The sequence below is a fragment of the Colletotrichum paranaense genome (genome assembly GCF_030867605.1).
Source record: "Colletotrichum paranaense strain IMI 384185 chromosome Unknown Scaffold_4.1, whole genome shotgun sequence".
Taxonomy (NCBI): domain Eukaryota; kingdom Fungi; phylum Ascomycota; class Sordariomycetes; order Glomerellales; family Glomerellaceae; genus Colletotrichum; species Colletotrichum paranaense.
In genome coordinates, this window is record NW_026848962.1 from 621,502 (window position 1) to 645,810 (window position 24,309).

The 24,309-nt window shown below is 53.3% G+C and overlaps 8 protein-coding genes across 8 annotated transcripts; 6 read left to right on the forward strand and 2 right to left on the reverse strand.

The window, feature by feature from the left end:
• Nucleotides 1-999: 999 nt before the first annotated feature.
• CPAR01_05178 (uncharacterized protein) lies at nucleotides 1,000-2,470 on the forward strand (the record flags this gene model as incomplete). Its single annotated transcript, XM_060489457.1, has 9 exons — nucleotides 1,000-1,062; nucleotides 1,114-1,146; nucleotides 1,208-1,298; nucleotides 1,357-1,398; nucleotides 1,454-1,608; nucleotides 1,671-1,708; nucleotides 1,762-1,899; nucleotides 1,946-2,365; nucleotides 2,416-2,470. 9 exons carry the CDS (start codon nucleotides 1,000-1,002, stop codon nucleotides 2,468-2,470), a joined length of 1,035 nt encoding a protein of 344 aa, XP_060350923.1.
• A 719-nt stretch (nucleotides 2,471-3,189) lies between these two features.
• CPAR01_05179 (uncharacterized protein) lies at nucleotides 3,190-4,662 on the forward strand (the record flags this gene model as incomplete). The annotated part of the gene is made up of 9 exons (XM_060489458.1): nucleotides 3,190-3,249; nucleotides 3,304-3,336; nucleotides 3,397-3,487; nucleotides 3,541-3,582; nucleotides 3,655-3,809; nucleotides 3,862-3,899; nucleotides 3,954-4,091; nucleotides 4,141-4,560; nucleotides 4,617-4,662. The coding sequence occupies 9 exons, from the start codon at nucleotides 3,190-3,192 to the stop codon at nucleotides 4,660-4,662; spliced, it is 1,023 nt and encodes a 340-aa protein (XP_060350924.1).
• Nucleotides 4,663-5,234: 572 nt separating this feature from the next.
• On the forward strand, nucleotides 5,235-6,705 carry CPAR01_05180 (uncharacterized protein; the record flags this gene model as incomplete). The annotated part of the gene is made up of 9 exons (XM_060489459.1): nucleotides 5,235-5,297; nucleotides 5,349-5,381; nucleotides 5,438-5,528; nucleotides 5,578-5,619; nucleotides 5,672-5,823; nucleotides 5,875-5,912; nucleotides 5,969-6,106; nucleotides 6,158-6,577; nucleotides 6,663-6,705. 9 exons carry the CDS (start codon nucleotides 5,235-5,237, stop codon nucleotides 6,703-6,705), a joined length of 1,020 nt encoding a protein of 339 aa, XP_060350925.1.
• Nucleotides 6,706-7,693: 988 nt separating this feature from the next.
• Nucleotides 7,694-8,579, forward strand: CPAR01_05181 (uncharacterized protein; the record flags this gene model as incomplete). Its single annotated transcript, XM_060489460.1, has 2 exons — nucleotides 7,694-7,756; nucleotides 7,947-8,579. 2 exons carry the CDS (start codon nucleotides 7,694-7,696, stop codon nucleotides 8,577-8,579), a joined length of 696 nt encoding a protein of 231 aa, XP_060350926.1.
• A 443-nt stretch (nucleotides 8,580-9,022) lies between these two features.
• On the reverse strand, nucleotides 9,023-10,289 carry CPAR01_05182 (uncharacterized protein; the record flags this gene model as incomplete). Its single annotated transcript, XM_060489461.1, has 4 exons — nucleotides 9,023-9,080; nucleotides 9,139-9,898; nucleotides 9,972-10,067; nucleotides 10,154-10,289. 4 exons carry the CDS (start codon nucleotides 10,287-10,289, stop codon nucleotides 9,023-9,025), a joined length of 1,050 nt encoding a protein of 349 aa, XP_060350927.1.
• Nucleotides 10,290-10,925: 636 nt separating this feature from the next.
• On the reverse strand, nucleotides 10,926-11,963 carry CPAR01_05183 (uncharacterized protein; the record flags this gene model as incomplete). The annotated part of the gene is made up of 1 exon (XM_060489462.1): nucleotides 10,926-11,963. The coding sequence occupies one exon, from the start codon at nucleotides 11,961-11,963 to the stop codon at nucleotides 10,926-10,928; it is 1,038 nt and encodes a 345-aa protein (XP_060350928.1).
• Nucleotides 11,964-17,386: 5,423 nt separating this feature from the next.
• On the forward strand, nucleotides 17,387-20,236 carry CPAR01_05184 (uncharacterized protein; the record flags this gene model as incomplete). The annotated part of the gene is made up of 9 exons (XM_060489463.1): nucleotides 17,387-18,261; nucleotides 18,320-18,481; nucleotides 18,538-18,607; nucleotides 18,661-18,796; nucleotides 18,845-18,954; nucleotides 19,007-19,090; nucleotides 19,146-19,286; nucleotides 19,339-19,417; nucleotides 19,470-20,236. The coding sequence occupies 9 exons, from the start codon at nucleotides 17,387-17,389 to the stop codon at nucleotides 20,234-20,236; spliced, it is 2,424 nt and encodes an 807-aa protein (XP_060350929.1).
• Nucleotides 20,237-21,342: 1,106 nt separating this feature from the next.
• CPAR01_05185 (delta-1-pyrroline-5-carboxylate dehydrogenase) lies at nucleotides 21,343-23,272 on the forward strand (the record flags this gene model as incomplete). Its single annotated transcript, XM_060489464.1, has 3 exons — nucleotides 21,343-21,540; nucleotides 21,599-21,706; nucleotides 21,773-23,272. The coding sequence occupies 3 exons, from the start codon at nucleotides 21,343-21,345 to the stop codon at nucleotides 23,270-23,272; spliced, it is 1,806 nt and encodes a 601-aa protein (XP_060350930.1).
• Nucleotides 23,273-24,309: the final 1,037 nt, after the last annotated feature.

The window sequence follows — 24,309 nt, forward strand, 5'->3', positions numbered from 1 at the left end:
GCAAAGAGACTGTTTCCTCTTGCCCTGCTCAGCCCCAGGTACGTTCCGTATGAGGCTTGTTAGGTAGCCTTTAGAAGCAAACGCACCTTACCCTCCCGTCCGGGGCCTAGTTTAGCGCGCATTCCTGATGTTGGTCTCCGGATGAACGACCGTCTCCCCGTTAGCCCTCTCCCGAACCACTCCCAGCGTGGTCCGGTCAGGTCAGATTCAACCGCATCATGTTATTTTCAGATGTGTTAGTGAACCGTTGAACGGTCTGTTGGACCTGCCATCACTGATTTTGAAGTGAGGCGAGACCTCCACGAAAAGTGATACATCATTTGGTGTCGAAACCCAATGAGATGGAGCCACAGATGCTCGGTTCTGTCACTTCTTCAGCGTTGTCGTCCCAAGGACCTGGCGGCGGTAACATCTTCACCAAGGGTTCATCGAGGCCGTTGCGGTAGGGCTCGATCACATACTAGGACCTCAAAAGGTTACCACGTGAGAGAAGAAAACACGGTTGACGGCTCTCCACTGATGTTTTCGAATTCCTGCTTGACAATGAGTCTGTCGCCTGCCAAGTCGTACGATCTGAAGCAAGAATATGCGAAAGTCTCCCCTGTCACAGCATCGACCCTTCACCAACCTCATGCAGCGGCTCATCTCCGCGGCTGGGCGGGCTGAACTATTGGGTATCACAGGGGAACTCACCCCCAGTTCTGATCCGCCCCAAGCCCACATACCCTGCATTTTATCGTATATTCCGCCTATTGATTTCATCCCAGGAATGCTACGTACGTGACGAGCCTTGAGGAAGCAGACAAACAGTTTCCCACGAGCGAGCTGCATCTGTGCCGCAATTATACTGCATTCAGTCCTGGCCAAGGAGAGGGGTAAAACACACACCTTCTAGATTCATAAAGAGTCGCAAGTCCAAATTTGATAATGACTTGTTTCTTCGACGTCGTCCAAACGTGATCTTTCTCTTGTCAGACAGCATATCTGTGGATCATCGCAATGTGTAACGACGAAGCTAATCGTCCAGCCGCCACAGGCCCTGTGATTGCCGCTGAAGAGGGGGTAAGACGTTCTCAGCTTCAGTAGAACAATAGGCCCTAACAATTTGAACAGGATTGGGATGACAGCTCGTCAGACCGCGCTTCCGTATGCCACTACTCTCATTGTTCAAAACCGGCACCTGAACCGTTTCTCACAACCAGCTCAGAGCTTAGCATCATCCACCACCAGCTTGAGCAGCTCCATCTTCAACCATAGAGTTGAGAACGGCAGGACTTACCACAGGTACAAAGATGGCCGTGAGTCCCTCGATATAGGCCTCAGATGCTCTGCTAGTGCGGAAACTAACTTGCGTAGAGTACAGTTATCCGAACGACGAGAAAGAAGCCGACAGATTAGGTGAGTTTCTTCAATCTCTCTGTCGTATCGCCAAGCCGTCTGACTCTGTGTCCAGATTTGCAACACAATCTCTTCCTCCTCACCTTTTACTACCAGCTTGGTCTTGCTCCCTGCAATGCTAAGGACTCTGGTGTCAAGCGTGTTCTCGATGTCGGCACAGGCACCGGTCTTTGGGCAATCGAGTTCGCCGATGAGCACCCCGAGGCGGAGGTACGTAGGCGAAAGCGCCACTATTATCATCCTAGGTAGTAGAAACTAATGAGATCAATTAGGTCTCCGGCGTAGATCTATCGCCTGTCCAGTCAACAGCGTGCGTCTTGAAGTTGTGACCCTTTGCTAGATGCTGAAGCTCACACGTCATAGCCTCCCTCCGAATGTGAAGTTCGAAGTTGACGACATCGAAGAACCGTGGACATATTCGACACCCTTCGACTACATCCATACCAGGATGATGACTTCGAGTATATGCGATTGGCCCAGATTTTTCAAGCAAGCCTTCGAGTGAGTTTCGATAGAAGACATGACAGGCATAGGCTAACTCTAGCAGGCACTTGGAGGTCGGCGGATATCTGGAAATCCAGGAGACCGATCTCGATCCTCATTGCGACGATGGCACCCTCAAACCAGAGCATGCAATGGTGAAGTGGCTGAAACTACTCGGCGAGGCCGTGGAGATCTTCGGACACCCTTTCGTGGATATTCCTAACCTCGCAGTCTTGATGGAGGAGGCCGGATTTGTCGATGTGACTATCAAGACGTACAAGTGGCCTGTCAATGAGTGGCCCAAGGACCCCCATTACAAGGAGCTTGGGTCTTGGACACATGCCAACTGTATGGAAGGCCTCGAGGGTTGGACGCTGGCGCCCTATACCCGAGCGCTGAACTGGACGAAAGAGGAAGTACTCGTCTTTCTGGCGGAGGTACGGACTAACATGAAGAACCGGAACATTCATGCCTACTGGCCAATGTAAGTTTTCACTTCCCACTTGAGGTCTTTGGTACTGATGCGGAGTAAAGCTACTCGATTTACGGGAGGAAACCTGAAGAGAAGACAGCCGAGCCGGCGTCGTAAGAGCGAGGCACTGGCTTGGTGGTGCATGCTTTCTTGTGCAGGAGTGAGAAGCTGCAATGTTCTCTTCTATATATGGGGGTGGCAGCTTTCCCTGTCAGTCACAATGGAATTTAAGCTGCATACTGTTTTCACCATCATCGTTTCGCGTGCCATATGTGGATCAAATTATTGCTGTCGATAGATAGTGAGATCGCATAATGCGCTGTGAGTGACCAGGCCTTAAGGCATACTCCATGACTGGTAGAAGTCCACATTTATAGATGAAGGTAGAGCCGATGGGAATTTTGATGGATTCGCTGCACTCAATATTGTGTCTTCGCTCAACCGATCGTGAGTCCCACAGGACGGTGAAGGATCTCGGCCTAGAGCTATCATCTACTGAGGGGCATCGACGGCTTGGGTACTCGGATATGATAGGATTTCTACCAACCTGCTACCATACATATCAATCGTTGCCTCCCCTGTAGTATCCGCCATGATACGTGCGTAAGGCCACCCCGGCCTGCTCCTGTGCCGTTGGAGCAAGCAGTGCCCACGCACCAACCTGGCACCTTGTCACCAACATCGCAAATCCATGTCTGGCCAAGAAGAGGGGCGGAATCCTCTTCCACCACAGATAAATGCTTCGCAGCCATTTGGGTCTCGCCTCCTGTTATCTCATCTGCTAGAGCTAGGGGTAATGCAGTCAGTATTCTGCCTTTCGAAACTCAGCAACTATAATGTGCAACAATCAATCCGGGCCTCCGGTCAACCACGGGCCTGTCATTGTGGTTGATGAAGTGAGAGTGCCGTTTTGCCATTGCGCGAGCTAACAATACTAAACTTAATCGCAGATTACGGATGACAACGCATCGGAAAGGTTGACGGTAAGTAGTAGTTCGTATTTGACACCACAAAGGAAGCAAGCGCATAACCGTTTCCCGCAGAGTCTCGCATCTTCAACTCACAGCTTATCGAGCTCGATCCTTCAACATCGCCATGAGAATGGAAGAACTTACCACAAATACAAAGCGGGAAGTACGTTATTCTGATATTCCTATTCTCTTTAGTCGCCTAACCATGTACACCAGGATATAACTACCCTAATGACGAGCGGGAGATGGATAGGTTAGGTATGTGCCACCAAACACTCCCAAATCGCAACATCGAGTTGAGCTCAGTTCGTATATAACGTTCTTCTCTAGACTTCCAACACGAGCTCTTCCTCCTTACTCTTAACGACAGACTGGGGCTTGCTCCGCCGAATGAGCCAGGTTCCAAGGTCAATCGCGTGCTTGACCTGGGAACCGGCACGGGCATCTGGGCTATTGACTTCGCTGATGAGCACCCGGAAGCAGTGGTGAGCAATTCAGAAAGGAGTCGAGTTTTCCGAAAACTGAACTCAGAATCAGGTCTACGGCGTAGATCTTTCGCCTACACAAACGACCGCGTATGGATCAAAACCCATAAAGAACTTTTCTGGCATGCTGATATTATCATCTAGTGTCCCACCCAACATCAGATTTGAGGTTGACGATATAGAAGAGACGTGGACATACCGTGAGCCGTTCGATTACATACACTGCCGTGCAATGACGTCGTCTATATCAGACTGGAGGAAGCTCCTCCAGCAAACATACGAGTAAGGGCCCTCCTCATCTTCAAGCAAGTAATCTACTAATCTCCATAAGCCATCTCGAGCCCGGGGGTTGGTTCGAATTGCAAGAAGGTCATGTCCGACCCTTGTCCGACGACGGGACGCTAACTCGAGAGCACTCGTTATCAAGATGGGCAGATTATATCGAAGAGGCGTGCAATATCATGGGGCGCCCTTTCGTAAATGTGCTATCCCTCGTGGAAGTCATGAGAGAGATCGGCTACGTCAATGTGACGTATAGTACGTTCAAGTGGCCTCTCAATACTTGGCCCAAGGATGAGCATTATCAGACGCTCGGCCATTTTAACCATGAAAATTACATGGAAGGGATTGAAGGCTTCACACTTGCGCCTTTCACTAGGGCCCTCAAGTGGTCACGGGAAGCGATCGATATGTTTCTCGTTGGCGTGCGTAACGATCTGAGAAACAGATATATACACGCCTACATTCCCATGTGAGTAAATTTAACCCGGTGGGGGGGCTCTCACTTCTTCTTCTGACCATCAGTAGTCAGTTGATACATGCGCGCAAGCCTGAGAGGTTGAATAAAGATTGATGGTTGAGGGCACCAGGCCGCGATGAACTCAAGAATGTTGACGAAGTTGATACCAGATGCCCCAGAGACGACAGAGGAAGAAGATTTTCAAGTAACGTTCAACCTCGCGACTCTGTTACGACCCTGTGTTGGAAGTTTGAAGGTCCACATGTCGCTCATGAAGACATACAAATTGGGTCGTTTGTTGTCTCTCGAACTAATGCAACGGCTCAAGGCCGCGGCACGGGTTGGTCAGGTGGAATCTGCAACTCGATATAAACCGGCCAACGAGAGAAAATACTGATTCGCCACGTCGTACACTCCTGCTGCTTTTGTCTTAGAACTATGGGCAGCTGATTCTGATACGTTCAAAACCCTGGTTCTGTTGGAAGAAGGCTCCAACAGCAAACAATAATCCTTGTCACCAACATGCATAATTGTCTCCATTCCAGAAGAGGGGTAGCAGTTCTTGTTCCACAGATTCGATAAAATCGTTCATGTATCCGTCGCGCTCCTCGTTTTGTCTTTGCTGTAATTACTGAGCGGGTTGTAAATCTTCCGGATACACACCGAGGGCTCACAAAACTGATTTCATGATGGCGGACAATACAAACGAGCCGGTGCCTGACAATGGCCCCGTCATGGCGGCTGACGATGTAAGTCGCAGCTCCTAAATGAGCGCCTGCTCAGTACTAAGTACCGCATAGTTCAGCGATGATGCTTCATCTGATAGGGCAACTGTAAGTCTATGGGAAATGAAGCCCTGTGTCTGGTATGAGCGGCCTAATGAATCTAGAGCATCGCGTCTTCCAGTACAAGTCTGTCCAGCTCAATCCTCCAGCATCGTATCGAGAATGGGAGGACGTACCACAAGTACAAGGAAGGCAGTAAGTCGATGAATTAGCCACGTGATTTTTGCGACACTAATGAATACAGAATACAACTATCCGAATGATGAGAAGGAGAGTGATAGGCTGGGTACCTCACCCTTACACGTTTCTTCTTCCGCATCATCTCATGTCCTTTACAGATCTTCAGCACAACCTGTATCTACTCACGCTCGACTACAAGTTGGGTCTTGCTCCCCCGAATGAGAACAACAAAGCCCAGCGTGTGCTTGACATTGGAACTGGAACCGGGTTGTGGGCCATTGACTTCGGGGATGAACACCCCGAGGCCGAGGTAAGGACACCAGCACCAATTCCATGCAAGAAGCGCTAAGTTTTGCAATAGGTGCTCGGAATAGATCTCACACCAGTCCCCACGGCATTGTACGATCCGATTCCTCTCGCATTGCCGCACGTGTAATATACTAATGACACTATAGCGTCCCTCCCAATGTCAAGTTCGAGGTCGATGATGCTGAAGAGCCCTGGACCTTCAGTCAGCCATTTGATTACATCCACATTCGTGGTATGACCTCAAGCATCGGTGATTGGAAAAAGTTTTTCCAAAAGACATTCAAGTAAATGATTTCCGGATCCGCTTACATTGAGTCTGTACACTGACCTGTCAGCAACCTTACGCCAGGTGGCTACGTCGAGCTTTTTGAAGGTCACATGCGTCCAGATTGTGACGATGGGACGTTGACATCTGACCACGCTTTCATCAAGTGGGTAGACAAGATCGAGGAGGCCTGCAACATCTTCGGTCGGCCGTTCATCAATATCCCCAGCCTGATCCCTATACTCAAGGAAGTCGGGTTCGTGGATATCGAAATGGTCAATTACAAGTGGCCCCTCAACAACTGGCCAAAGGATCCCCACTACAAGGAGCTTGGCGAGTGGAATCTCGAGAATTTCCTTGAGGGTATCGAGGGATGGAGTATGGCTCCTTTGACCAGGGCCCTCGAATGGACAAAGGAGGAAGTCAACGTTTTCCTCATTCAAGTTAGGAATGACTTGAAGGATAGAAGAATTCACGCCTACACACCCCTGTAAGTCTCCTACCGATTGGATCGAGCCGGAATTTGTTTCTGCCTGCAGCTCTACCTCATCTCGAACGTGACTGACTAGGTACAGCTACCTGATCCACGCGAGAAGACCTCCTGCGACCGAGGCTTGAAAATGCGCAAGGTTCGAAGATAACCTGAACCTTGGGGAGTCGGCGGGGTAGGCGATGTTGAAGCAGCTGGTGAAGCTGGCGGATGAAGGTGTGTCGAGGAACCTGAATGTAGCAAGCACAGCCTATAATGACAAAATGGATTTATATTTCACTCTTCTCATCTTCTCGCACAAAGACATGGCTTGACACTTCCGGAGAGACGACACCCGTTTTAAGTCGACGAGATGAAAGGAGAAAGCTCAAGACTGGGTATGACCGGCTTCTGGGAGATCGATGGCCGACGGAGCAAGGGCGTCTTGTCTCCAGCTTTCCAGCTTGGCAGTATGGTATCGTCTAGGTAGCTCGGTAAAGATAAAGAAGATGAAGTCGAGATAACAAGACGTGATTATGCTCTTTGTGCAGGCGAGACAAGGTGATTTGTGCAACCTCGGGCCAGCTTCGGGACTAATGCAAGGCGCACGGATAATTTAAGCTCACAGTACCCCATACCGCTGACGGGAAACTCCACCACAGGTACCCACCCGCAGTCCCGGCCAACCAGGTGGTCGCCAAACAAGCAACGGAAACAGCCCCTCTCTTTTTCAGGACTTATTCCCGCGCGAAAGAGCGGCAAGCGGCAAGGCGGGAAACGTCGTCAATGAGCGTCAGCGTCAGTCAATCAATCCGGCCATTTCCACCTACCCAAAACATCTTACCATCTTGTGACGCCTAACTGGTCAGGCCGGAAACCATCTGCCTATCCCCCAGAACCTAGGTCACATCAGGTTCCCAGTCACTCCAGTCCAACAAAGAGTGATACGCTATACCGCCCCTCCCCGCCCCGCCTTGCCGGTCAGCAGCAAGCAGCGACCCTACCGACTGATAGTTTGACGACACATCCCGTGCCTCACACCTTCACGAACTTCGACTTTACATCCTTTCCCGCCCATCGACCGCCAACCTCCAACGCCTCCTTTCCGAATCCCTCACGAATTCCGCACCAGCCACCATGGCTTCCAAAGGAGTCTCTCCTCTGAAGTTCGTGGGAACTGTTTCCCTCGGTCTTCTGACTGTACGTTTCACCGCCCTCCCACCGCAGCTCGGTTCACCGTCGGACCATCATCAGTGACGCCACTATCCCATCCCCATCCACCCCTCCCCCTCCAACTCCCCGCATTCAGGACGCTCCGGGATGCCGAGCCATCCTGTACCCCAATTATGAGATGCTTCATTCAAGTCATGCTAACACGCGCGCGCAATAGGGCCTCTCCTACTCCCTCTCAACCGTAACAGTCCCCTCGATCCTCTCCCTCCCCTCCGCCTCCGACGCCCTCCGCGCCTTCAAGAACCTCTACCCAACCGCGACCGCCCGACTCCGCCTCCTCACCGGCGTATCCGCAACCTCCTTCCTCCTCGCCTTCTTCCTCTCCCCGCGCGCCTTCCGCCACCCCTACCTCGTCTACGCCTCCGTCCTCACCCTCACCTCTGGTCTCGCCGAGCAAATCACCCCCTACGTCCTCAAGAGCAGCCCCGAGTCCTCCAAGGAATCCATCGCCGCCCGCCGCCAGGCCGCCCGCGACCGCGAGCAGAAGCGTAAAGCCGCGCGCATCGCTCGCCAGGAGGCGCGCATGGAGGCCAGCTACGAGGTCCTCGGCGACACCCACAGCGACGGCGCCGGCAGCGCGAGCGGCGACGAGTCTTCGGCTGCGGCTGCTGAGGCCGAGGAGGAGGCGCTCAACGGCGAGGAGGTCCGCGGCGAGGTGGACGGGTTTAGGAAGACGCAGCTCGTGCAGTCTGCCGTCGCCTCAGTCGGCTTCCTGCTGTCCGTCATCGGCATCTGGGGCGATGGTGCCATTCAGGTCTTCAAGACCGAGACTGTGATTGTTGGTGTATGAGAAAGAGACGTCCAGCGGGATGCTGAGTTGAGCAAGGGTTGTGTTGTACTCAAATCGCGAAATTGCTGCTGTTGCGTATAGGAAGCTTTTTGAGATTACGTGGACGGGAAACGATGCCCACACTATACTATACTAGTACTGCTTGCCAGAGAGAAAGCCGTCATACTCGTTACATACTATCCTCTACTATACCGGCCTAATTGGACACCGGACAACATGACAAAATAGACCATTAAAAACCTAATCTACTTGCTAAAGATTACACGGTCTTTTTGTAGCGTGATGCTCTGCCTCTGCGGCCTAGCCCCGTCATTTCATACCTCATTGAAGCTTCCTGGCTGGCACCCAGCCCTCGGCTCACCAGTCTTTCCACTTCCGTTCTTTTTCGTTCGCCCATATAGGCAGCATGCTTTGAAACGATCGTTGGAAAATCATATGACGGCTCAAGACTTTAACCTCTCACTGCCCGCCATATCGTCCTGCGCATCCTTGATCAGGAAGCTAGTCAAGTGTCAGCGGTCAACTCAGCAAGCTAATCTTAGTGTCACTGCCGACTCACTTGTACATGAGTACCGTTGGCGGGATCGTGCCAAGGTGCCATAAACTGTGCGCATCCAATGCACCCCACACGGGTGGGAAGTCAAACAGCTCCAGACTCATAACCATAACGACGACCGCGACGACGATACTCGGCCAGATGGCCCATGTCCTCCGTGACTGCCTATACTTGTACAAACTGAACCACAACCACATGAGGTTCTGAATCACGCCGACAATTACGTTGGCCGTCATGTTGTACGTGTAATCCCACCGCACACCCTTGAGGTAGGCAATGTGCCCGGCGTAAAGCAGCACGCACAGCAGCGTCCACGCGCGCAGGACCGACCTCCGGCGCGGCGTCGGCCGGTCGAGGCGCATGATGCGCACCACGGTGTAGTACAGCCCGTACAGCACGCTCGCGCCCGCAGCAAAGTAGTCGAGCTGCTCCGTGGCGACAAAGTCGCGCGTATGGAAGATTGCGCTGAACGTCCACGAGGCGATGCCCACACCCGCGAGCCACTCGTACCAGGGCCGCAGCGGGTACGACGCCGGGATGACGGCGCGGAGCTTGCGCCAGCCGTTCTGGTGGGCCCAGAGGTTGCCCAGACTGAAGAGGGTGCTGGCGGGTTCCTGGATGCCCAGCATGCGTGGGAAGGGCCATTTTCCGTGGAACTGGACCACGCGCTCGCCGGCGGCAAGGCGCTCTTTTGTGATTATGTGTTGGCAGGTGTAGTCGCATTCGGAGGCGCAGGTCCAGAGTAGGAGGCGGCGGTGGAAGGCTGTTGGTAGGGGTTCATGTGTTAGCTATTTAGTCACCTTGTGGTGTGCGGGCAGGAAGGGGGAGAAACGTACGGATTGGTGTAGCATCTTTGCCAGGAGCGCAGTTCTCATCGTGGCAGACCTGGATCGCGAGGGAAGCGCAGAGCAGTATGTCAGTCACAAGAGACACTAGAGAGAGTTTTCTCAAGCATTGCTAGTTGCGAGCGCGAGCACAAGATTGCGCGCGCGCCTATGTGTGTGTATGTGGTGGGCACCAACTTGGACGCATTCTCGGAACTCTGGTAACCGATCGCCGTACGAGGCCTCGACGGCTACTGCGAAGATGAGGATTGCGGCGATGACTAGGAACAGAGGAGACTTTGATGGTCTCCCCGCTCGTGAGCTGTTCATGGCGTCTGCATCTATTGTCTGGTGGTGTTCGTATGCGAGTGGTCTTGTCGGCTCTCGAATCGGAGGGTGTGTCGCGTGCTACGTGGTCGAAGTGAGGATTGGTCAGGGCGGGAGGTGGAGGGAGGAAAGTCAACATGAAGGTACGGAGTAAGGTAAGCTATGGTAATGGAAGGTATCCGTACGGAAACATGGGACACAAGGGTTCGGAGGTCTCGGACGGCTAGAGCCCTGTCACCGCGGGTTACATTGGTCGAATAAAGGTCCCGGCCAAGGTAAGCTCCAGCTGCGCTGGCGGGGAATTCGCGCGCTTAATTGGCCGCGCTTTCCGGGGGCCATAAATTTGGCGGGGTTCATTCAATATCCAATATTAATACACCAGGCAGAAGTGCCCATTCATCCAAGGTCGAATAATTCTCAAATTTCACAAACTTCAATCGCAACTTCGGTCTGCATCGAAATAACGTGAGCCATCATTGCGAGATTCGCTTGTGTTCTTCAGCGCAGGTAACAACACCATACGAATTCAAGCGGCTCATCCATCAAGCAACAGGAAGGACTCTGCCAACTTCTATTCATCAACCCAGATTGTCAGGTACAGTAACGGTCAAGGTAATACCAGTCCCATGTCTATCAAGGTTATGCACTTGCTACATGAAGAAGCACCTCTGCAACCGCCGGGCGATTGCATTCTCTCGCCCGATCAAGAGCTGTCTGACCTGACACCGTCCTCGCATTCACATCGATACCAGCGTCAAGGAGAACCCTAGCCTTGGCATCAGACTCATGTCCAAACCCCAGGAACAGGGCATCCGGGCTCCCCGCCGTCAAGTGCAGCGCCGTCTCGCCGTCGTTGGTCCTCGCACCCATATCAGCCCCGGCTGCAAGCAGGATCCGGACATGTTCGGCGCCCCCCCACGCAGCTGCGGCGTGTAGGGGAGTTTTTCCTTCGTCATCCGTCGCCTCGAGGTCCGCGCCGGCCCCGAGCAAGAGTCCTATCAGCTCCGCCGAGAACGAGGCCGCTCGATGCAGCAGGGTGTCGCCGCCCTGGCCTCGGACGGAAACGTCGGCGCCCTTTTCTATCATGAGCTTGACCGAGGCCGGCGCGTCGGAGAGGGAGTGCAGGGCGGCCGTGTCTCCTTTGTTGTCGAGGGCGCTCATGTCGGTGCCGGCGTCGAGAAGCACCTGGACCACGCCGAGGTGGCCGCGACTAGCAGAATGATGCAGGGGCGACTGTCCGTAGCAGTCTCTGGCAGTGACGTCCGCGCCAGCAGCGATGAGCAGCTTGGCGATCTCCTCCTCTCCCGCCCTGGCCGCTTGGTGCAGCGGGGTCTCGTCGTCCATGGTGCGGGCGTTGACGTTGGTTCCGGCCCCGATGAGCATTTGCACTTGCTCGATTCCGCCGTCGGCGGCCGCCATATGCAGAGGCGTTTGGCCGTCGTAGGAGGCTGCAGAAGCGTCGGCTCCGGCGTCGAGCAGGGCTTTCATGGCTTCTGCGCTTCCTGGCCGCCCGGTGAAGTGGATCAACTGGTGTCGGCCAGGCATCGATGTCTGCGAGACGTCGGCTCCGTTGAGGATGAGCTCCACTAGCCGTTGCGTGTTGCCGTTTAACGCTGCATTATAGAGACATTCGTGCTCGCAGAAGTGTTTCGGACAGTCGTTTGATTTTAAGCACATGTTGCGTGACGAGGCGAAATGTGAAGAAGCAATTGACAAGACACTCAGTAATAGAATAACTAATCCGTGTCGAAGTATCATAGAGAGGTTGTGTTTTTGATTTGCGAGCAGTGAGTTTTTGGTGATTCAATCACATTGCCTCAGGTGAAGAGTTGTCTATGCTTTTTGAACCTTTTCAAGAACCATCTCTAGCCCTGAGCGTTGGTAGGCAGAAGCGGCGGGTTAAACTCTATAAGCTGAATGCTAGGCCGAGAATGGCATGTATCTACAAGACACGAGATGGGTCTCCGACACATCACGACCAACAGACATTTTTGAGCGAGGAATTTCTCAGGCACGATACCCGAAGAGCACGGATCTTAGGCAGAAGTGGCAGGCATCATGGTTCACCAAGAGTCGTGAGTCGATCTGGGTGGGGAACGCGATTTCGTAGCTTGTGAATCTTCCACACGGCTCGTGAACCAAGACCGTACTCCTCGACACAACTTGCAACATCTTAGTCAGTAGGTACAATTACAACAGAAATAGAAGCCAGTGTGATTCATTGACTCCTGCTACCTACTTGCAGTACCTTGGACCCATGGCTTCGTTGAAGTACCCTTTCGAGTTTCAGGCATCGATGACCTCCTCAATCGACTAGATCAACGTCGGGGTGGTCAAGAGGAGATTGGGAAGGCTATAAAGAGTCCGACTAGCACGCAGCCAAGCTTGAGACATACTGAAGTCAAGTGGCACCCATATGCAGCAAGGAATGAGTATATGAATTGATATATAGAGGCCGGCATTGTCTGGGAAGGTATTTAACAAGAGATGATCAGAAGCTAAAGGCCTGAAGGGACGAAGAAGAGGTAAGGTACAGATTTGAAGGTAGGAAATTTGGCTTTATAACTGGGAAGTCGAGTGTTAATGGCATTGGCTAGGCCTATAACTACATCATCGCAGAGGAATATTGACGTTGCTGCCCAATGTGTCTGTTATTGACGCCACGAGTATTCCTGCTAGAATACTGCCGGAATGACAACTAGTAAAATGTTTATTTGTTGTTCCTATAAACAGAACCTAAACTTATTGGTCATACTGTACCCTGATCTGATAGGATTAGTGACCTTCCCCAGTCAAGGATGAACGAAAAGATAATTATCTTATGCGTCCTTCCGTCGCTAAGAGAATCGCGACCGCAGTGGCGTTGGTAGAAGAGTGCTTAGAGTAGGATATTGCAATATATATATATATATACTGACTTGGGGGATATGCAGGAGTTTCAGTACAATAATTAGGCTTTCATTAAAGAAGTGAAAACCTATGGAGGTTGTGGCTGTTTGGAAGCGAGCTTACATCAGTAGTGGCTACTTGAATGCTTGTCTCCCTGCACTCAGGTTCAATCTGGATATGAACACGACCCGAACGTCTCATGAGATCAACATCTCTTGTCGAGGTATATACATTAAATGATTAAAGGGCTTTATGACACAGCACTGCTATCCTGTTGTTGTGTCGTCTACATGGTATTCGGCAGTTACTTCGGAAGCTCGAAATTTCCCAGGTGAGTCTTTCAAGTCAGTGAAGCCCGATGATCACTCTCATCGTAAACTTTCAGGGTGGTGTGTATTCCGGACTCTGTAATCATCTCTATACGAGTATTCTCGAAAATTGGGCAACTTGGCCTTCTTGGTCTTCGATAGAGAGGCGGCCTTCACACATGTTGCAGATGTCCTGCCCTCAATGAAACACGTCGCCTGCCTCTATGATATAGCGACACAGAACGCCCGCTTTCCGCCAAATATGAATTAGTCGATCAAGAGGTAAGGGCACCTAGCTAGTGAAACTGTATGGATGCTAGTGTGGAATATTATCCTCGATATGAGGCCAACGGAGATGACTCGGTACCTGCGGGACCTGCCAGGCATGCCATCTTGGCCACTCCTTGTGACCGTGTGTAGTCTGATAGGCATTGAGGAGCCGCTATGGCCATCGTGAATCGTGGGAAGGCCATTCTGCATGGCAGGATCAAAATCTGCATAAAAATGTAGCAAACAGGGGAAGACCAGTGCAAGAACCACTGGCCTAGGCAGATCAAGTAGTGAGACTACTTGCTTCGGCATTTTACGCCCTGAGCTGATCCGATCCGAGAGAAAGGTTGATGTTCGAAGGCAGACTTAGTGAACTATTCTTCTCGGGCATGGAGACCAGATCCAATGTCAGACAGTGTATATGCCGGATCAGAGAACCTCGGAAAGAATTCTGCAAGGGCTTGACGGCATCGGGAGCCTTGGATAAGACTCGGAGAGCGTTGATGATATAATTTTCGTTCACAGAAGGTCGTTGACTACTGACTCACGCCCTTGTCTCCGTCAACGATCGTGCATCCCCTACTTTATTATATCCAACCACCTCTTTCTACTTCTGTATGGCAGCGCCCGAGTATATGAAGGTGGCGAAGTTTACGATACCCGGAAACAAAGCCTCATCTTTGAGCAGCTTCTTTACGCGGAAGATATAAGTGCGCTTAGCTACATTGATACTCCTTGATTATTGGAGGTTCAACGTGCATAATTGCCTTGATTTCAGCGCGGAACCAATCACTTTCAACCCAACTTTGGAAACATACTTATCGACTGTGAAATAGCTGGGTTCCACGGGAAGCCCAAGAAACATCGGTATAGAGGTTCCTGAAGCTGCCGAACCTCATCGGAACCAAGAGTAATCAAATGTCTTGCTTTTTCACACTTCATTCATCAGCCTTGACGGCGTAAGAGGCCCAGCAGCCTCAGCTACCACCCCTCATTTTCTCAGTATGAGGTGGTCACAATCCAGCAAATGTTGATTACGGGTGGTGCCATTGCGTCTGGCTCTGGGACCCCGTTTGATTACGATGTGTTTCGCCGGCTCCGATGTGACGAATACCTACGGGATCCACTTGACCCGGCCCAAGACTGCAGCCGGTCGGCGGTGGGGTGGCTTTACTCGCCGGGCCCGGAGCGGTCTGACGCCTGCAAGCACCGGTGCTGGGCAGCCGCGAACAGAACATGAACAGCACAAAAGAGAAAAGAAATGCCGGGGCGCCAAGGAGACAAGCGGCAACGACAACCCGTTTGTACGGGATGTGGCATACGCCGTAAGCCAAAGAAGCACGCCGAGTCCGCGGACCAAGACCGGGGGCCAAGAGCTGCAGCGGAGGACAGGGATATCAGGGGCTATGAAGTTAAGATGCAAGGATGCGAAGGACGCGGAGTGGGTCATCTCAGCCTTGGCCCCTGTGGGGGCATTCCTGTTTCAATTTCCAAAGAACCACAAGTCCTGACGTAGGTGTCAATTTCAACCCGCCAGACCAGGCCACTTTGGGCGTATCAATCAACAAACCCGTGGCACTCAATCACAACACCATCAGACTCCCGTCGAGTCTCACTCCAATCCAGCTTCAGCCAGTCTCCATCAGCCTCTCTTTACCTTAACCTTGGTAGCAGCAGCTTACCGCGGCACGTTGATATTTACGTTACGGTTTAACCATTTGTTCGTTGACCCGTTGACCCGCTGACCACTCCTTCTTCGCAGGCCTCCCATACCGGCACACCTTTCTTGCATGCCGCTAAATTTTACCTCTCGAATCGGTTCACCCACTTAGCGCACATGTATTCCTGATCGATACGCACTACGTACTTCTTTGGAGGAAGACAGAAACACAGAGAGCCATTGCCAGAGTCGGCGTTACATTGTGCGATGTGTGAGTGGTGCCTTTTGGCTTTTTTTGCCCGGGAGCTGCCCTGCAAGCATGGAACCGGCGTGTTTACCCAATGCGAGCTGGTCTGTTATGGCCCATGGGTTGGCCGTTTGTGGGAGCTCTGGCCACTTAACTCATCGTCATCCCAACCCCAGAGCCCCCCCAAAGATGCACACGCGCCAGCAAACAGATCGCTGACGAGGACCTTGACCTTGGCAGCTGAGAGATTGGGGGAACGCCCGTCCGCACACTTCAACGCTCCAATGCTCTCCGGCTGTCACCGACCACTCACGGCCCTCGCCTCATCCCAAAAACCAAGGCTACGCAACGCGCACATTCAATCGACTTGAGGTGAGGGACGAGGGAGAAGAGGAGGGGGGCATACAGATGATGGAACGTCAACACGTTGCCAACCGATAAGCCTCAAAAAACCAATGGCAGGAGATAGGTCGTTGCTTACTTTTTCAAGGGCAGCAGGAAGCTACCTAGCCTATAGTTTGATGCAGAGCAAGGTGGTCTACGCGTAGTATTACGGATACTCACACACGAATAGGATCAGATGGAAAGACCTCGGACCTGGTTCTTACACAGGAATTAGCTTATTAGCATACTGCATGTCTCTCTACATGGAGTCAGGTGGGTTGATTTGCTGCAGCAAGGATTGCGGACTTGGACTGAGGTGAAGGCCCGGTCCTCCTGGCGCTGGCCTCTTCAATTCGAGGGATACAAATCAAGGGGAATCTCGGAGGCCGCCTTCAAAAGGTACCTACTTTACCATATCCACCTGGCAGATAGTTGTGAATACAAGTATGGCATTGTGCTTGGGGGCGAACACTTGTCGATGACGGCCAGAAGGTTGGCCATCGCCACAACAAAGAAGCCAGCACTCGTCCAACACCACTGACAGCGCCACCAAGAACAACCATCACAAAGTGTCCTTCTCTATCGAGTCTGCCCCAAAGTGTCGCAAAACTCCATGACGGCCTCTCCTTGGACCCAGTCCGACTGTACTGTCCGTCCCAGGTTCACCCCTAGAAACCGCCCCCGGTCCACCTTCCACCCTGCTGCAGCTCGCAGCACGAACGAACAGGGCAGCCTGGGCGGCTTCATACCGAACCTGGACCTCCCTAGCTCGAGTTTCCAGCTGTAGCGCAGCAGCTCACCTCAGACCAGGACGTTGCCCACAGCGGTTGCGTAGTGGACTCTCCCCACCACCGCCGATAATCCCTGCCACTTTAATTCCTAGCTCGCGTCACTCTGCGCTACCTTGGCCCAGCAGCGCATCCAATCCAACACAACACACTTTTCTCGTGCGATTTGTGGTGGGATTCCGACAAAACCCTCTCTCCGTTTAATCTTCCTGCTTTTCCCCCTTCCCATCTTTCACCTTTCCCCCTTCTCCTCAAGGTTCCTTCGAGCTACCGTCTTTGTTTGGCGTCGCAACACCAGATACCCGGCCATTGATACCCTCCCTTCGAGCTCTCGGTTCGTAAAACAACAAATCTTGAGACCCTCTGGGCTTCTTGAGAGCTGGCCGGCGCGCGCAAACTGGACCCTGCCAGTCTCATTTGCGCTGAGACATTGTAAGGAGCCACCGTTGCCCAGGGATGTTTCTTGGTCATTCTGTTTCCATGATCTGACTGTTCTGTTCTGCTCACAGGTAAAGACGAAACCAAAATCACAAATTCATCACAGAATCGCAGACATGGCTTCACATCCCCACGGAGAAGCCCTCGATGACATCGAGCACAACCCCCATGCCTCGGCCAACAGATGGCGTCACCAGGAGAGCTCAGCTTTCCTCCGCCATGCCGCCGGTGCTCACAGCCACGCACAACCCCGCGACCCCCAAGAACGAGGAACCACCAACGACCTGGCCGACTTTCTGAACCGCGACCGCGTCGAGCCCGAGAACCCCAATGCTCCGCCCAACTTCAAGCCCATCATGGTTGCTGCTGGTGAGGCCGCTGGCCAGGAGGAGCCTCGCGCGGCGGCGACCCACGCCCACGAGCAAGACCCCCCCGATGGCCGGGAGATCATCTGCGGACCGCTGCTCAACTACCGCAGGATGGACGAGAACAATTGGTACGGAAGTGTCTTGATTGTCACGAAGGGCGGTGGTAAGACTCAGAGCTTCGCACCGCACTTGGTTCTGCGCCCTGCGAACGCAGTGAATGGCCAGTACGCCTCTACGGAGACGAACGGTGTCAACGGCTCCAACGGTGCTTTCAATGGCGAGGTTTCCGGCGCAGCCAATGGCGCGGGCACCAGTGGCTCAGAGACCCAAGGTCAATGTCTCTACTCTGACCCTCGCAACACTTTCTGGGCCTTTGACCTGTCACTGCCCCTCAGCCAAACGGAGGCCAAGTGGGAGTATTCGATCCCCGATATGCGATTCTCGGCTGGCAACATCCGGCCTGATCGCTACCACTTCTTCGTCCCGGCCATCAACGAGTCGATGCGCATCATGTTCCATTCTTGCAACGGATTCAGCGTGGGCACTGATGAAGACGCCTGGAGCGGCCCCGCCTTGTGGAACGATGTGAACCGACACCACAAAGAGCGACCATTCCACGTCATGTGAGTCCAATGTCTTGGCCTGCTTAGTACGAGTTCGCTTTTTCTGACTTGCGCATAGGCTCGGAGGAGGTGACCAGATCTACAACGATGGAATTCGGGTCGACGGACCTCTGCGCGAATGGACCGAGATCTCGAACCCCAAGAAGCGCAGACACTTCCCCTTTCCCGAGAAGCTTCGCCAGGCTTGTGACGATTACTACCTGAAGAACTACATCCGTTGGTATGTGCATGGCCAGGGGGGAACATGACGGTGTCGAGAGCTAACATTGTCAACAGGTACTCTACGGAGCCATTTGCGACTGCCAATGCCCAGATTGCGCAGCTCAACATCTGGGATGATCATGATGTACGTTCAAGCTCGAAGATAAAGGCGAACGATGTTCTGACCGGACAACCTAGATTATTGACGGATTCGGTTCCTATGTTGACGATTTCATGCGATGCGATGTGTTCAGGGGTATTGGTGGAACTGCCCACAAGTACTACATGCTGTTCCAGCATCACCTCCCTCCGCCACCGTCCACTTACACCTCGGGTACGTTTCTAGTTGATGGCGAAGGAATTCGGGCTAATCCACGGATAGACCACACCACAACGGCCGAGAACCAAGGACTTGACCCCAACCAACTCATGGATACCTACGTTGCGCCGGCTAAGTCGGATCCCAGCTACATTGTTGGCAAGCATCCTGGTGTAAGTCATCGGTACAGACTCTTCCTGGAAGCACGACTGACCAGACTCCCAGCCCTATGTCGCTGAACACTCACATAACATGTTCGCCCGGCTTGGCGCACGTATTGCCTTCCTTGGTATTGATGCTCGAACTGAGGTAAGAACATTGAGGAACATGCACTGGAAGTCAACATACTAATAACGTTTCACAGCGCACACGCCATCAAATCAATTACCCAGAGACATATGACTTGATCTTCAGTCGCCTCAGACAAGAGCTCAAGGGCGCTCAGGAGTCTGGACGCCCATTCAAGCACTTGATCCTTCTGCTGGGAATTCCAATTGCGTATCCTGTAAGTAAAATTGGCCTGTGAGATGTCTTTGCAGAGACTGACTGCGTTCCAGCGCCTGACATGGCTTGAGAACGTCTTCCGCAGTCCCATCATGGGTCCTGTGAAGTTCCTCAACCGGAGATTCGGTCTCGGTAAGTGTACAATGAGGAGACAGAACGAGTCTTGGCTTACTGACAATATCAGCTGGTGGTGTTTTCAACCACTTTGACGGCAGCGTCGATTTGCTCGACGACCTTGACGACCATTACACGGCCAGAACTCACAAGAAGGAGCGCAACGCTCTCGTTGAGAGGCTTCAGGCCATCTCGTCAGAGTTCTCCGTCCGTATCACCATCTTGGGCGGCGATGTGCACTTGGCGGCTATGGGCCGATTCTACTCGCATCCTAAGCTGAACATTGCTTCGGAGAACGACCACCGCTACATGGCTAACGTGGTGTCTTCTGCCATTACCAACAAGCCACCGCCAGCAGCGATTGCCAACTTGCTGGCCAGAAGAAACAAGATCCATCACCTGAACCACGATACGGACGAGACGCTGCTCAAGTTCTTTGACAAGGACCCCGGCGATTCGAGCAAGACGTCCAACTCCAACCATGTGACTATGCCGAGCCGTAACTTTGCCATTCTCACCGAGAACTCGCCCAACAATGGACTGGCTGCGCCGACGAACGGTGATACGCGGTCAGTGATTTCCGGCAAGGGTGGACACGATTTTCTCCATGTCGGTGAGGTGGAGTCAGGATCCAAGCACAAGGCAGCCGGAAAGCAGCACGGCACCGGCAACGATGGTAGCTTGGATATTTGCATCCGCGTCGAGATCGACCAGCACAACCGTGAGGGTCTCACGGAGGGTTACGGTGTCACTGTTCCCCAGCTCAAGTACACCAGCCAGCCGGTGCTCGTTGAGCCCTTCCCTGCACAGGAGCGCGAGAATGGACAGGGCGAGTAAAGAGGCTCTGTTCAAACTTGACGGTGGTGAAGGGAAGAGATGGTTGACGATCGACGCTCGACGTTGGCTAGCATTGTTGCATCGGTTGTCGGAGACACCATCCGATGCGTTGTTGGTTGCATTACGTTATGTTATACCCATGAAGCGAAGGAGCTAAAAGGAAAGGGAGAAGACGGATGTACAACTCTTGCGGGTGCATCTGGGGGAGCTCGACCTTTGCTGTGTTTTGATAATCTTGTTTATTATCCCAAAGAACCAAGTAATAATGATCAGGGCCCGGCCGACTACGGAACCATTAGGTCGATACCTGTTTTGCGAAGATTTCTTTATTGCTGTAATTCGTTTCTGTAATTCGTTTCTGTAACCAACCCCTTTGGACTGTGATAGGACATGTGTACACGAAAGATCTCCATGTCGGAACAGCCATCCGATCCCGACTTTGGGGGATCGGGATCGGGAGAGCTGATTGCCTCTATCTATTCGGGCCCACTGAGCCGATCAACTCCACTGCGGCACTGCTATCTCGACCCCAAAAATTCAAGGTCAGGGCACAATTGGCACCTATGATTGGCTGTATGTCTTCCCCGCAAAGCTGTTCAAGGTTGCGATAGGCAGCTGGTGGTGCTGGTGACATGCTTATCGGGAGCAAAGCGACACCGGGACCCCCGATTTCACCACCCCAAAGGGCCCCCGCAGCCCCTCACAAGCTCTCCGCCCGCGCAGCTTCGTCGCATTCTTAACCCGCGCCCACCCGACGTTCGCAGGTGCCCGGTGCCCGGTGGTTGCTGGGAAGGTACAATATCTGTAGGCAGAAAGTGGCAGGGAACAATTTCCGTGTCTCACGACTCGTCCAAATTCTTTTCCCATTACGTTTCCTGACGTTACAAAAAACTTAATAGCCAGTCGGTTCGCCGTTTGCTCTCTTCTTCCCCGAGTGTCACCTGCTCTCCCGTCTTCTGCGAACCAATTGCCCATCACCCATACAACACATCGCTCACAGCTCATCACTTTGTTCTGCGTGTGTGTGCCTCGCCATCCTGTCACGTCCAATCCGATAGAGAAGACTGTTCACACAGCACAGCACCAAGCTGTCATATCTGCCCATCATGGCGTCCACACGAGCAACTGGGCTTCTCAACTCCCAGCTTCGAAGCTCTTCCCGCATCACATCCCTTGGACGCACCGTCTCTGCAGTTCCGACCACCAGACTCACAACACGCCTGTCCGCTCCTGCGACGAGGACATCCACCAGAATGGCGACGTTTGCTGCCTTTAAGATCCCAAAGATCTCCAACGAGCCCAACGTAGGTTACAACGCCGGATAAGCTTGGTGAGGAGGCACTTGACTGACAATTATCACAGCACCACTATGTCAAGGGCTCCGCCCAGCGTGAAGGCTTGGATGCTGCAGTAAAGACCCTTCAGAGCAAGCTGCCTTTGGAGGTGCCAATCGTTGTTGGCGGTAAAGAGGTAAGTCGAGCCTACACATCTCTACAGCTCTCAATCCGACCATGTAAAGCTAATAATGTCCCCTAGATCTTGACGGGCGACACCGGAAAGCAGGTCAACCCCGCCGACCACAACACCACCGTAGCAACATACCACCAGGCCTCGCCCTCCGACGTCACAAAGGCAATCGACTCGGCTCTCGCAGCCAAGCCCGCCTGGGAGTCCCTCCCCTTTGCCGACCGCGCCGCCATCTTCCTCAAGGCCGCCGACCTCATCGCGACCAAATACCGCTACGACATCATGGCCGCCACCATGATCGGCCAGGGCAAGAACGCGTGGCAAGCCGAAATCGACGCCGCGGCCGAGCTGGCCGACTTCCTGCGTTTCAACGTTCAGTACGCCGAGGAGCTCTACGCCCAGCAGCCGCAGCACAACAGCCCCGGCGTCTGGAACCGCGTAGAGTACAGGGCCCTCGAGGGCTTTGTCTACGCCGTCAGCCCCTTCAACTTCACCGCTATCGCTGGCAACCTCCCCGGTGCCCCCGCGCTGCTCGGCAACGTCGTCGTCTGGAAACCGAGTGACTTCGCCATTGCCTCCAACTGGCTCGTCTACAACATCCTCCTCGAAGCCGGCCTGCCCCGTGATGTCATTCAGTTCGTGCCCGGCAACCCCGAGGAGATTACGAACCAGGTGCTGTCGCACAAGAAATTCGCGTCACTCCACTACACTGGAAGCACTGCTATCTTCCGCAAGCTGTACGGTGCCATCGGCCAGGGCGTTGCCGAGGGCCGGTACGCATCGTACCCGCGTATCGTCGGTGAAACGGGCGGTAAGAACTTCCACCTTGTCCACCCGAGCGCCGACGTCGACAACGCCGTGAAGCAGACCATCCGTGGCGCGTTCGAGTTCCAGGGCCAAAAGTGCAGCGCCACATCGAGGGCGTACGTACCCAAGTCGCTGTGGCCGCAGTTCAAGGAGGGTCTCATTGCCGAGGTGAACAAGATCAAGATTGGTGACCCGACGGACCACGGCAACTTCATGGGTCCCGTCATTCACGACGCCTCGTTCAAGAAGCTGTCGGGTGTCATTGATGCTGCCAAGAGCGATTCGTCTCTCGAGCTCGTTGCGGGCGGCAAGTACGATTCATCAAAGGGCTACTTTGTCCACCCGACAATCTACCACACCACGGATGCGAACCACAAGCTCCTGAGCACTGAGCTCTTCGGTCCCGTGCTCGTCATCCACACCTACGACGACGCCTCGGCACCAGCGGACGCCTTTGCCAACGTGTGCGAGCTGATTGACGGCACGGGCGAGTACGGCCTCACGGGCGCCGTGTTCGCGCAGGACCGCGCCGCGGTGGTGGTGGCGGAGGAGAAGCTGCGCAATGCGGCGGGCAACTTTTACATCAACTGCAAGAGCACGGGCGCCGTGGTGGGCCAGCAGCCGTTTGGCGGCGGCCGGGCGAGCGGGACGAACGACAAGGCGGGCAGCCAGAACTTGCTGAGCCGGTTTGTGAGCTTGAGGAGTATCAAGGAGGAGTTTGCGGCCACGACCAAGGTTGCGTACCCGAGTAACGAGGTTTAAAATGGTGTCATTGAGGAGGAGAAGAGATGTACGTTGTGACGGAGTCTTTTCCTTTACGGTTCTGTCAATTTTGGGCGACGGTATGGGATATCTGGGTTCTTTTGACACTCGTCACGACATGAGTGAAGCATTTACGAGCATTTTCTACGGTCTAAAATGAAAATATCGAGTCTATTTAATTAGCACACCTCAATGAGATAAAACAACCGTAGGTCGCATCAAGTCCAACTTCCCGGACGTGTGGTGATGTGGCGGCTCTGGTGCTGTCCGGCCTAAGCATGACTGCTTCTCAGGTCCGGTGTAAGTAAACGATTGTGCCGTCAACTTGACCCAGGAAGCTCAATAAAGGCATCCAATCGAGCTCTCATTCTCGAAAGGCTATACTGAACTGTCACGTGCGCGTTCGTGAACCCAAGAAAACGGATGAAGGTCGCAAAGATGGAGGTGGAGGGGTGGTGACATGAACCAAGCTTCTTGCTGGATCTCCCCCACCAATGTATAGCACGCAGCGGGTCAAGGGTTTGGTTTCCGGCCGCTAGCCCCAAGTTGGGTGCTTGGAGAACAGCCATCTGGCGTATGTATGTAAAGCTGGCGGTTGGCTCCTCTTTTATAGAGTTTCTGGGTCCCCGGTTTTCCCTGTTTATGCCTGCTTACCTCTCACTACACTTGAAGCAGAAGGAGAAGGAGGGATGATGCAGCGGAGGCCGTGGGAGGGATAGAAGACAGAAAGAGGTAATCCGGATCATGACCCAAGGTAGCTGGCGGCTATGCGGCTCACTCTGGACGTAAGGGTACGAAGGGTAGCTTTTGCATCGTTTGGAGAATTTCCCTCATAGAAGATGCGGTAGGCGGCCTCTTTTCTGCATTTGACTATTCCGGTAAAGGCTGAGGCAATTATCGAACTCGCACGAAGATGGGAGTCGAAATTGGGATATCCCGCGATACGGGCGATGGGTCAACGGGGAATTACTGTGTACACCTCCCGAGTCGGAGTGGGAGGTTCATCAACAGAGTGCGCGTGCGAGTGCGAGTGAGTG